Genomic DNA, 13,229 nt, shown 5'->3' with positions numbered 1-13,229 from the left:
TTGTATTTGTCTTTGTGTCTCATCTCTCAAGCACATACCTGTTCATTACTTTATTGATTGATAACCTGAGAAAAACAGATAAACAGGAAGAGGACAGAAGAGTTAGATGGGTATTTGGGCACTGAGTTCTACAGCTGTTGCCCTAGCTTTAAACAAAGGTTTGCCTTCAAACTTTTCTGCCAAGATTCTGGTGTCTGTGAAAGGAAGAGGTTGACATACATAACTAACAGACTCTCTGCTAGACACTAACTTGTACTGCTCCAAAAGTAACCCTGCCCTGTCAACCAATCTCTCTTACTCCGTCACCCTCACAGCTAGGAAATACTTAGAATATCTTCCATGTCCAGTATGATCTATAATGTCAAGTTTCACCAAGAAAGAAAGCCTATCAAATCTCAAGTTGGTTACATAATGAGTAACATGATGTATCCACTCTGGTCACTTGCAGTAAATATGTATCAATTCTTGGCTTACTCAAGCAGCAGTGCACCCCAAAGTCATAGAGTTCAACCTCCTCACCACAGGTAATCTGATGTAAAATGTCAGGCAGGTACTGTGTTAGTTATCCACATATTCTGTCTTCAAGGTTTTAGTCTTACCTTCTCAGCACACGTCTAAACATGGTGTTCTGGAAGCAGATAGAACAGAGGGCAGTCCTGCAGATGGAACTGTTAGGAGCAAAGGTGAATATCTGATATGGGGAAATTGCTTCAACTTGATAAGAAACAGACACCTACAACACCCCTGTCGTAGTGCAATGATTCTTGCCTTATCAGGGCCATACCAAACTGGAACTTGTTGTTTGCCCAACTTGCCTAGCCTTGGAGTCCCTGTTTCCAAAAACAGCACAGTGTCTTCCCCAGACCATTGTCTTCACATGACACCTGCTTCTCCTGCAAGGGCACAAGTTCTCAGCTCTGCTGCGAGGAACTCCTTTCCTGCCCTGCTCAGTTAAACTGGCTTCCAGCAGACTCCTGAAGAAACCTGATGGGTCTATTACCTATGAACTAATAAGAGGACAGGGCTTCTTCAAGATTTGGCCTTGAGTGAACTTTAAATTTCCATTTGCGGAGGGGTGCTTGAACTCTGGGACGGTGGGCTGACCCTAGCTTTATCAACTCAATGCTAGTGCTCTACCACTTGAGCCACAGTGCCGCTTCTAGTTTTCTTGTGGCTATTTGGAGATAAGAGTCTCACGGACATTCCTACCTGGGCTGGCTTTGAACCTCGATCCTCAGATCTCAGCCTCCTGAATAGGTAGGATGACAGGTGTGAGCCAGTGGTATACAGCTGATTTTTAGATTTCTACATGATAGCCTAAATGTTTGCAGATTTTCTGATTCTTAACAAATTCTTTTTTCTTTTTTTTTTTTTTTGGCCAGTCCTGGGGCTTGGACTCAGGGCCTGAGCACTGTCCCTGGCTTCTTTTTGCTCAAGGCTAGCACTCTGACACCTGAGCCACAGCGCCCCTTCTGGCCATTTTCTGTATATGTGGTGCTTGGGAATTGAACACAGGGCCTCATGTATACGAGGCAAGCACTCTTGCCACTAGGCCATATCCCCAGCCCATAAATTCTTTTTTCTTTTGGTACATAACGAGGCTTGAACTAAGGGCTTTGGCACTGTCCTTGAGCTCTTTTGCTGCAAGGCTCTTGCTCTACCAATGTGAACCACTGCCCAATTTGGAGGTTTTCAGTGATTTAATGGAGATAAGTCTCATGGACTATCCTGCCTGGGATGTCTTTGAACCTCTATCCTCATATCTCAGCTTCTTAAGCTAGGATTATGGGCTACGAATGTGGCTTGGCGGTAGAGTGCTTGCCTAGCATGCACAAAGCCCTGGGGTCTATCCTTCAGCACCACATAAACAGAAAAAGCCAGAAGTGGCTCTGTGGCTCAAAAGGTATAGTGTTAGGCTTGAGCACAAAGAAGTTTAAGGACAGTGCTTAGGCCCTGAGTTCAAGCCCAAGGACCAGGGTAATAAATGAGGAAGCTAGGATTACAAGTGTGAGTCACTGGCACCCAACTCAAAATTTATCCCTTTCACGTGATTGTTGTCTCCAACTCAAGTGAATTTATTATACTGCAGCTGAAACCCGGGACTTCTAATAGAGTACCTGTAATTCAGAAGAACGTTTATTTATTTATTTACTTATTTTTTGCCAGGCCTGAACCTTGGACTCAGGGCCTGAGCACTGTCCCTGGCATCTTTTTGCTCAAGGCTAGCACTCTACCTCTTGAGCCACAGAGCCACTTCTGGCCTTGTTCCGTATATGTGGTGCTGGGGAATGGAACCCAGGGTTTCAACTATAGGAGGCAAGCACTCTTGCCACTAGGCCATATTCCCAGCCCCTCAGAAGAACATATAAAGAAGACCCAGACAAAGTCAGCTTCTGGGAAATGTACTTGGTTACATCCAGTCAACTTTTGTAAATTTAGGGGTCCTGTTGATCTGCCCACAGGGAGCATGGATTGTTCTGTCGCAGTCTAGTGCACAACCCAGTGAAGTGGCAGCTTGCTGAGTGAGTCTGAGGAGTACTTGAGGACGAATCCCCATCACCTCCTGAGCGTCAGAGTTTTAGAGAATATGAGGTTTAGCTAAGAACGGAGAGCCCAGCCGTCACTCCAAACTCAATAACTCCTCCAATGCCACATTGAGAGATTGCTGGCCACTCCTCCCGAGATATCCCCCCCTCTGCCCCCACCTCATTCCCTTGATCTCTTCCCTTCTCTACCACCAGACACTATGTGTTCATCAGCAAGGCACCCACTGCTAATTGCTTTCCTCCTTTTGTAAACCCTTTTTACCTTGGTGTTGATTTCCATCACCGTAATAAAAATTCAGGACACAGACAGTTTAAGCGACAAAGGATTTATTTTGATTCATCATTTCAAAGGATTCTGTTCTCCGTTCCTGAGACCCATGCACTGGACACAACAGGAGCACAGTGGGAAAATGGAGCAGAGAATTACCACACTTCCTAGCAGGCAGGAAGGAGGCTGAGGGAGACACTGAAAATATCAGAGAAGGGAAGGAGGAGATCAGAGGGAGGAGGAGCATGGGAGGGAGGAGGGAGAGCAGAAGAGATTCCTGGGAGAGCCTTCAAGGACATACCACAAATGACCTGTTTCCTCCACCCAGAAGTCTACAAGTGTTCCACAACAGCCCAGTCCACTGAGGACAAAGTTTTTTGTTGTTTTTTTTTGCCAGTCCTGGGCCTTGGACTCAGGGCCTGAGCACTGTCCCTGGCTTCCTTTTGCTCAAGGCTACCACTCTGCCACTTGAGCCACAGCACCACTTCTAGCCATTTTTTGTATATGTGGTGCTGGGGAATCGAACCGAGGGCTTCATGTATACGAGGCAAGCGCTCTTGCCACTAGGCCATATCCCCAGCCCCGGGGACAAAGTTTTAAAAGCAGAAGTATACTGGGACTATTACACTATCAAAACACAAAAACATGGATATATTCTATTAAGCAAGTTAAAAATACACTACTTATGCAGGCACATGTGAAATGCTTTTGAAATTGCTCGGTATCTTGACCTTTCATCATTTATTTCCAATTTAAAAATATCTGTACATCTTACAGCAAACTATAATGGTATTTAATATACTTTCTAAGCACTATCTGTTACTTTTAAAGATATGGTCATCAGTAACCTGAATATAGGTAATTTGAGAAGTTATATAGAGAAGTGTTATGCCAAGTCGCGAGAACACCAAGAAGACCACCGAGACCCAGACATTCCAAAATGCAAAAAGAAGGCAAGGCTTTATTCAGGTGAGCTGCAACTCAGGCCTCGTCCTACCCACAGACACAGCAAAGGTTAGGAGGAAGCCCCTACCTGCGATTGCACAGAGCTTATAAAGGCAAAAAAAAAAAAAAAGTTACAGCAATCAGGTGTTCAAACAAGCAAGATTAGGACACAGGTACAAATCTGATTGTCTCAGGGCTCCAGGCATTCTGGGGGTGGTTAGAGTTCTTGACCGGCTGGACCCTAATAAGCTTGTCCTGGGTTTGCTTATAGATTAAACAGACAACAAAATAGGGGCTGCCTGAAAATGGGGTTTGATTTAACCCTTGAGAAGCACACTTTTTCCACATTATTGAAAATATGACACCAGTGACCACTTACATAAAATCAGTAAACTCTTTCATTAAGGAGCTTCTCATTTTGTTTCTTTTCTTCTGTTGATTCCTTGGGCTTGAGTTCAGGGTCTGTTTGTGTGTTGTGTGCCTGAGCTTCTTTACTCAAGGCTAGCACTCTACCCCTTGAGCCATCATTTCCAAAGGTGACTTTGGGGCAGTCGGTAAGAGTCTCATAGACTTCCTGCCTGGGCTACCTTCAAAAAATAATCTTCTGTTCTCAGCCTCCTGACAAGCTGGGATTACATATCTGAGACACTGGAGCCAGGCACTTTTGATGTAAATGATATGTTTCCATATGTTTTATGTAAGTTATCTCAAGGCTATCATGATGATTTGACTTAGAGGAGCTCCCACCATTACTCTGCCCAAAGGAGATGTTTAAGTACAAACATCAGGAGTATTCTGAGGGCCTGACCAACAGACATGGTAACACCCAAATACTGAGGAGGACGGAGGAGCCCCAAATGCCTTAGGCTGCATACCCAGGCACTCACGTTTGACGTATTCATTCCATTCCTAGACACTTGGGAAGCAGACAAAACCCTGTGCTGTGTTTCTCAGCACACTTGGGGATTTCTGCTGATGTGAAGAAGTTGGAAATTATCTCAGTGGAAAGGATATTGAAGGAAGGGATGGCCCAAAGTATGGGCTCAATATCTTCTCATTTATCAAGGAGTTCAGATCCAATGTTCTGGTTTAAACTTCATGATAAAAAGTAGAACAAAATAAATGTCAGATCTTCTCAAACTAGTCTCTCAATTATTTGAAATCTGTATTCCTAATTCTATCTGCAAATTAGGTTCTGTCTGGTTGACCTTTAATTTGGATTGCATGTCATCCAAATCTACATGTGATGATTCCTCTTATTAATTGTATGCAATCTCACTATTGTACATATATATTCATACATACCTATATATTGTTTAAAGATACTTTGACATCCAATAAATCAGAAATGACTCCACTTTCTTTTTAAGATCAAGCTTCCTCAGTGAATCTTACTGTTGAAAAATACATCGTTGTTCACTCAGAGATTTTTATCACTCATGACACTAAATATCCTATACAATAGGGAACATTCCATTTACCAAAAACTTGGCTGTTAAACAAAAAAGTTATCAACTATAAAAGTCAATCATTCATTTACATGGAATATTTAAGAGTTTTCAGAAGTTGTCACTAGAGTGTGTTTTGCATGCCATACCTGATGCTTAGATGAATATTTGTTCACAAAATTAAAGACAAATGAGGTATGTCAAGTGACTTGCTCTCCTATTACTTACAAATCGATTGTACCCCAGTGCTGGTGGCTCATGCCTGTAATCCTAGCAACTCAGAAGGCGAATTATCTAAGGATCAAAATTGAAAGCCAGCCGGACCAGTTAAGTTCTCGAGTTAAACTAGAAAGCGGAAATTGAGGCTGTGGCTCAAAGTGGTAGAGTGCTAGCCTAGAGAAAAAAAGAGCAAAAGGATAGTTGACAGCCCTCACACCAAGTTCAAGCCAGAAGACCAACAAAGAACCAAAACACAAGATTTCTCTATTAAGTATGGATTAGGAGTTTCCTTCCTGCAAAGGCCTTTAGGGTATTTGAAACTAACATTGTAACTACAGACTGCTACATTCGCTAGAATCCAAGCAGATTACACACATACATCTTTAAATGTGTTTGTGCGTAGGGACTGACTAGCCAAACTGAGTTTGTGTCTTTAGTTGGCTTTTCTCGTTCTCTTTCAACATATTTAAATTTACACTAAAGGTTGAGTCATAGTCATAGTTCTTATGTGGATAATATACGAGAAAGATATAGTACACCACACAGGTATGTTCTTTCCTTTTTTATTCCCACATGACATTAAAGGGCTGAGTATAGACAGAAGGATTTCTCACATGAAAAATGTTCTCATGGATTTTCATAAGTGTGCATCATTTGAGTCTGTATACGAGGAGTAGATCAGTTCACAGCTTTCCCCCAAGTGACAGCCACGGTTTCTCTTTGCCGTTTGTTCTTTGAGGAAGCCAACCCTCCATGATGACTGAAGTCTTTCACTGAGCTGTGATGTTCATAGTCTTTCTTGCCCATGGAGTCAGGCCTAAAGCCTCTGACAAAGATGGGTTCTGTCTAGTATATGTCCTCTGGTGTTGTCTTAGATGAGTTGGGTGACTGAAGACTTGCCCATACAGATGAGACTCCTGAGTTCTCCCTCCGGGAGGATAGCTCTTACTTTGTAAGGTTACAGGGTGTACCAAAACCTTATACACACAGGTTGCATTTGTGTGATTGCTCTCATTTCTTGTCCTGACAAGGTTTAAATGAGATACTGAATGATTTCCTTCCCTGATGACACGCATCATTTTTTTCTCTGGTATTTACTTTCATATGTTGCAAAAGACTGGAGGCTAAACAGAAAACTTTCCCACAGAAGTGACACTCATAAGGCTACTCTTCAGTTGTGTTCCCTCATCTGCAACACGTTAAGATGGCGTAGTAAAGGCTTCCCCAAAGATGTGTCTCTCTAATAGGGCTTCCCTCCAGTGTGTATTCTCTCATGTGTGGCACGACAAGATTGCACAGTGAAGGCTTTCTCACAGAAGTGACACTAATAGGGTTTGTCTCCACTGTGTATTCTCTCATGTTTGGCACATTGAGATGATGTAGTGAAGGCTTTCCCACAGAAGTGACACTGATAAGGTTTCTCTCCAGTGTGTATTCTCTCATGTAAGGAACGAGAAGATGGATCAGTGAAGGCTTTCCCACAGGTGCGACATTCATAGGGCTTCTCTCCAGTGTGTGTTCTCTCGTGTCTGGCACGCTGAGATGGCTGATTGAAGGCTTTCCCACAGGTGCAACACTCATAGGGCTTCTCTCCAGTGTGTATTCTCTCATGTTTGGCACGTTGAGATGAATCAGTGAAGGCTTTCCCACAGGTGCGACATTCATAGGGTTTCTCTCCAGTGTGTATTCTCTCGTGTCGGGCACGGTGAGATGGGTGATTGAAGGCTTTCCCACAGGTGCGACATTCATAGGGGTTCTCTCCAGTGTGTATTCTCTCATGTTTGGCACGTTGAGATGAATCACTGAAGGCTTTCCCACAGGTGCGACATTCATAGGGTTTCTCTCCAGTGTGTATTCTCTCGTGTCTGGCACGGTGAGATGGCTGAGTGAAGGCTTTCCCACAGGTGCGACATTCATAGGGGTTCTCTCCAGTGTGTGTTCTCTCGTGTGTGGCACGTTGATATGAGTAAGTGAAGGCTTCTCCACAGGTGCGACATTCATAGGGCTTCTCTCCAGTATGTATTCTCTCATGTGAAGAACGAGAATATGGATCAGTGAAGGCTTTCCCACAGGTGCAACATGCATAGGGTTTCTCTCCAGTGTGTGTTCTCTCGTGTCTGGCACGCTGAGATGGCTTATTGAAGGCTTTCCCACAGGTTCGACATTCATAGGGCTTCTCTCCAGTGTGTATTCTCCCATGTGAGGAACGAGAAGATGGCTGAGTGAAGGCTTTCCTACAGGTGTGACATTCATAGGGTTTCTCTCCAGTGTGCACTACGCTATGTTTCTTAACATACCATGGCCATTTGAAGGCTTTCCCACAGATGAGACACTCATGCGGTTTCTCTTCAGTGTGTTTTCTGTTATGTGTCTTAAGGTCACTGGGCCTTTGGGAGGCTTCCCCACTGGGAGGGCATGCCTGTGCTTTCTCTCTGGCATGTGCTCCTTCCTGACATCCAGAAAGAGACTGCTGAGTGACCGCTTCCCACACACAGAGGGGACCTTCATCTGCCCCTCCTCCAGTGGACATGTCCTCCTGGCGCCGGAAGTGACTTGGCTGAATGGAGGGGGCAGTACACTGGTGGCTGTCATCAACTTCCTGGCTAGTGTCTCCTCCATCCTGCCAACTGAGCTCCCTGGGTTGACTGACCACATGCCCTAGGTCACTATCCTCACACCCTTTGTCTCCATCATGTGCAGTCCTATGGTGACTGAATTTTGAAAGAACAAAGGCTGTCCTACACAAACTACAGCCATGTGATTTCCCTGCAATGTCAGTTACATTGTGTTTACAGCGTTCATTGCTCTCAACAAAGACTTTACCACACAGACCACAGTCACACTGTCTGTTTTCTTTGAGAGACTTACTGCATTGTGTAATAGCTAATGAATTCTTTATAATGCCATTGTCATTTAGATGATCAATTTCTTTGTGTTCCATGTGCTCAGGAGTACGTGAATATTCATGGTGGTTCTCTCCCTGGTGTAGGCTAACACAGGAGATGGCTTCTGCATCCTTTAGCAAACTCTGTGTCAATGAAGAGCTGTGAGTCTTCGTTTCTGTCGAGTCATTCCTGTCCAGTGAGTGTTGCAGATAAAGAGATTTCTGCTGTGGGAAGATGATGAAACATGATCATCAATTTTTCACATTCACCTCTATGGCCATATCTCTACATGAGAATACTAGACTACTTAGCCTAGACATAAATCATATTATAATTGGGCACTGATAGCTCAAGGCTGTAATCCTATCTACCCACATGGATGAGATCTGAGGATCATGATTCAAAGTCAGCCAGTTCAGGAATGTCCATGAGACTCTTAACTCCAATAAACTATTCACTAAAAGATGGAAACAATGCTGTACTTGCAGTGGTAGAGTGCTAACCTTGAGGAAAGAAGCTGAGGGAGAGTACCCAGGCCCAGTGTTCAAGCCTCAGGACAAACAAAAACAACAACCAACTTATTTTTTTCTTTCATATCGCCAGCTTGAAAGTGTCAAAGACATGCTCCATGCAGGATGTCAACAGCAGAAGAATTAAGTTAATTTCCAGATAGTGGTGTTTTTGTGTGGTTTTTTTTGTGTGTGACAGAGACACAGAGGGAGCAAGAGCCAGAGAGAGACACAGAGAGAGAGAAAAAGAAAAAGACAGAAAGAGAGAGACAGAGAGAGAGTATATGCATATAGGAAGAGGGAGACATAGACAGACACATAGATAGGAAAAATCTTTGGCTTTGGACTATTTTATATTGTGTATCTGAGATTAAGTTTGTTATCATTTTTGCTTTTGCTAATCATGGGGCTTCAACTCCCGACCTGGGCACTGTTCTGAGCTTCTTTTGCTGAAGGCTAGTGCTCTACCACTTCAGCCCCAGCACCACTTCTGGCTTTTTCTGTTCATATAGTACTGAGAAATCAAAGCCAGGGCTTCATGTATGCTAGGCAAGCACTCTACCACTAAGACCCTGAGATGAAGGTTTTGAAATCCTGTTGTTTTCCTTACAAAATTCAAACTATGTGGAGCTATTATCCAAGAAATTTCCTCAGCTAAGGATGAGGCAGGCACTTGCTTTACCAGCTACTCTTTCCATTGCCAAGTCTTTACTGGTCACAATAGCAGTCGCATCCCTGTAACTTACCACTGACGGGGTCACGTGGACCTTCCTGCTGACTTGTTGTATGTAAAGATGGCCATCTTTGCCATGTGGAAAGGAAATGCCTGTAAGAAATGTTTTAAAGCATACCTGGCATGAAACCAGGAGGAGATTTTTAAAAGCAACTTAATCCCCATTTGAGTAGTCATTCAATGAATCAAAGGAAAGAAAACAATTCTTAGAAAAAGTACCTCCTGTCATATTCACGATCATGAATGATAATTTCTGTCATCATTGCTGCTTCAAATCAGGACTTGTGTGCTGTTGCTGAGATTTCTGCCTCAAGGCTAGTGCTCAACCACTTGAGCCACAGCCCCACTTTCTGCTTTTTTTTGCTGAGTAAGAGAGTCTGCCCAGAGTTCTCCTGTTTGGATGGCATCAAACCACCATCCTCAGATTTCAGCTTTCTTGTGTAGCTATGATTGTAATTAGAAATAGAGTAGCTAAGAGAAGACAATATATCGGTAATCAAGGTAATACATTGAATTTCAGAAATCCCACAGTGGCTCCAAATTAGATTAAGATGCTGTTCATATAACTCCATGTTCACAAGCAATGGGAAAATACAATACATGGTCTAGGGGTGGATTCAGAAGTAATCCTCAGTTTCTATTTCTGCCTTAACAAAATACAAGCTACCGGGCTGGGGATATGGCCTAGTGGCAAGAGAGCCTGCCTCATATACATGAGGCCCTGGGTTCAATTCCCCAGCACCACATATACAGAAAATAGCCAGAAGTGGCGCTGTGGCTCAAGTGGCAGAATGCTAGCCTTGAGCATAAAGAAGCCAGGGACAGTGCTCAGGCCCTGAGTCCAAAGCCCCAGGACTGACAAAAAAAAAAAAAAAATACAAGCTACCATCAAAAGTACATTCTCAGAGTGAATTCAAGTAGAAATTCCAGTGGAAAGAAGCTGAGTGAATGTATATGTACATATATATGTGCTTAATTTTATACATCCACATTGGCAACTATATATGCACACTGGACGGGTCCCGTTACTCACCGATGGACTCCAGCAGACAGGCAACCTCTGACATCACATCGCTCCACAGCTTCCTCTGTGCTGCGTTCATCAGGTCCCACTCTTTGGGGGTGAAGTTCACAGTTACATCTTCAATGTTCAGAGGTTCCTACAACACCCAAGACAGTTCCCATTTGACAGTGCAACAGGGACAAGTTCAACAGACAAGCCTTGAGATGACGCCAGCTGAGGTAGGTAGAGCAGAGACGGGGTATGCACAGAAACCAATGGTTCTGGGCTCGGCTATGGCCTAATGGCAAGAGTGCTTGCCTCATATACATGAAGCCCAGGGTTCGATTCCCCAGCACCACATGTATAGAAAGGGCCAGATATGGCGCTGTGGCTCAAGTGGCAGAGTGAGGAAAGAGAAGCCATGGACGTGATCAGGCACTGAGTTCCAGGCTCAGGACTGGCCAAAAAAGAAAAGAAACCACCATTTCTTTAGGGCAACAGCTGGGACCCCTCAGCGTGAGTGGCCTCAGCGCTGGCCACACTGCACAACATTACAAAGGCCTGCAGGCCACACATACAGGGAACACTGTGGGGAAACAGGCCAGAGAGGGAAGAAAGAACAAAAACCATACCAGCAAACCAATCCAGCTCCAATGGAGAGCTGACATGGGATGCCATGGACACTGGAGACCAGCTAGGAGACAGGACATGGGGAAACAAACATGGAGAGGCAAACAATGGCACCTGAGCTGGCCTGACCCTAAATAGGATCAGGTCTAGGGGTTGGGTCACAGGAAGCTCCCAGAGCCAGGCACTTGACTGACAGGTTCATAACCTATTGGCCAGCAAGCACACCATGAAGCCAAGATGGCAGGTAGTACAATTCACAGTGTGGCCAGTGATGGCGCTAACCAGATCCGACCTCCCTATTACAAGCCTCTTTATTGGGGTCTGTCCAATTTTCAAAATTTTACCCAATGCTTTCCATTTTTTCCTATATTCCACATTTATTTCCACTTTTCTCCTACATGTATACCTTCAGACTGAGTTCAGTTCATGAAGTTTCCTAGGGGTAACAACTAGTCATAAAACATCAAGATGGTGATGGAGGCCAGATCTGGCCAGTGAAAGAGGGCAGAAGCTGACTCCATCTCCATTATCTCCGTCAGCCCAGAGCTTCAGAGTTGAGGGTCCTGCCCTGACTTCAGGAAGATTTACCCACTCAATATAAACAACAGTCATTGTCCTCCGCACCAACCCTCAATCCACCCTCCAACTCTAACTAGATGAAAGGTTCATTCAAGCAGATACTATGTAAAAGGTCGTAACTCCACTGGCCACCTATGTGTGGCTTAGCATACTCTGCCTTGACCTTTATAACTCTATAAATCGGCAGCTCCAGCACTTCCCAAGTCTGGGTTGTGGCCCTGTCAGGTCAGTTTATTCTTTTTTTTTTTTCGGCCAGTCCTGGGCCTTGGAGTCAGGGCCTGAGCACTGTCCCTAGCTTCCTTTTTGCTTAAGGCTAGCACTCTACCACTTGAGCCACAGTGCCAGTTCTGGCTGTTTTCTGTATATGTGGTGCTGGGGAATCGAACCCAGGGCCTCATGTATACAAGGCTAGCTCTCTTGCCACTAGGCCATATCCCCAACCCCATTATTCTTAATTCCCCAATAAATCCATCTTTTTACTGAAGACTGTCTGTGAGTGGTAGACTATTGAAGGGGCAGGAGACCCCCTCCCTGGGACACTTCCCCCAGTACAATGGGGTTTAAAATTATATCAAACAAACAACTACTTGTGACTGAGCTAGAATAAGGCTTTGGGTTTCCCTCAGCAATGCCCAGATCTCCCACTCCAACCTGGGCCACTGGGAAGAGGAACCGCATTTATGCTCGCCTGAGCCCCACAAGAACCACTAGAGACCCACACCATTGCAAAAGCAAAGGAGTCTTTATTGCAAGCTTGAGCTTGGCCCTCTGTGCACTGGGCAACCTGATGCTAAGAGGCCATGAGCCTAGGGTTATCAGCTGTTTTATACATTTTGGGGAGTTTCCTTCCCGCTAAGGCCCTTAGGGTATTTGAAACTAACATTGTAAGTACAGACTCTTACATTCACTAGAATCCAAGCAGATTACACACATACATCTTTAAATGTGGTTGTGCATAGGGACTGACTAGCCAAACTGAGTTTGGGTCACTAGTTGGCTTTTCTGGTTCTCGTTCATCATATTTAAATTTACACTAAAAGTTGAGTCATAGTCATAGTTCTTATGTGCATAATATAAGAGCAAGATATAGTACCCCACACAGCTATATTCTTTCCTTTTTATATTCCCACATAACATTGAAGGGCTGAGTATAGACAGAAGGATTTCTCACATGAAAAATGTTTTCATGGATTTTCATCAGTGTGCATAATTTGAGTCTGTATACGAGGAGTAGATCAGTTCACAGCTTTCCCCCAAGTGACACCCACGGTTTCTCTCCGCTGTTTTTACTTTGAGGGAGCCAACCTTCCATGATGACTGAAGGCTTTCCCATAGCTGTGATGTTTATAGTCTTTCTCACCCGCGGATAGTCAGGCCTAAAGCCTCTCACAAAGATGGTTTCTGTCTGTGGATTCTGTCTAGTATATGTCCTCTGGTGTTGTCTTAGTTGAGTTGATTGACTGA

At 44.2% G+C, this 13,229-nt stretch overlaps 1 protein-coding gene across 1 annotated transcript in view; it reads right to left on the bottom strand.

Moving 5' to 3' along the window:
* LOC125368167 (zinc finger protein 345-like) overlaps nucleotides 1-8,299 on the bottom strand; it is a 33,010-nt gene extending 24,711 nt beyond the window's left edge. Inside the window, 3 exon segments of the mRNA XM_048369023.1 lie at nucleotides 6,525-6,592; nucleotides 6,678-7,660; nucleotides 8,295-8,299. Coding sequence (XP_048224980.1) covers nucleotides 6,525-6,592; nucleotides 6,678-7,660; nucleotides 8,295-8,299 — 1,056 coding nt within the window.
* Between the last annotated feature and the right edge of the window lie 4,930 nt (nucleotides 8,300-13,229).

This window comes from Perognathus longimembris, chromosome 20 (genome assembly GCF_023159225.1).
Source record: "Perognathus longimembris pacificus isolate PPM17 chromosome 20, ASM2315922v1, whole genome shotgun sequence".
NCBI lineage: Eukaryota > Metazoa > Chordata > Mammalia > Rodentia > Heteromyidae > Perognathus > Perognathus longimembris.
The sequence above is the reverse complement of the archived record's forward strand: the minus strand, read 5'-3'. Positions and strand labels throughout refer to the sequence as shown.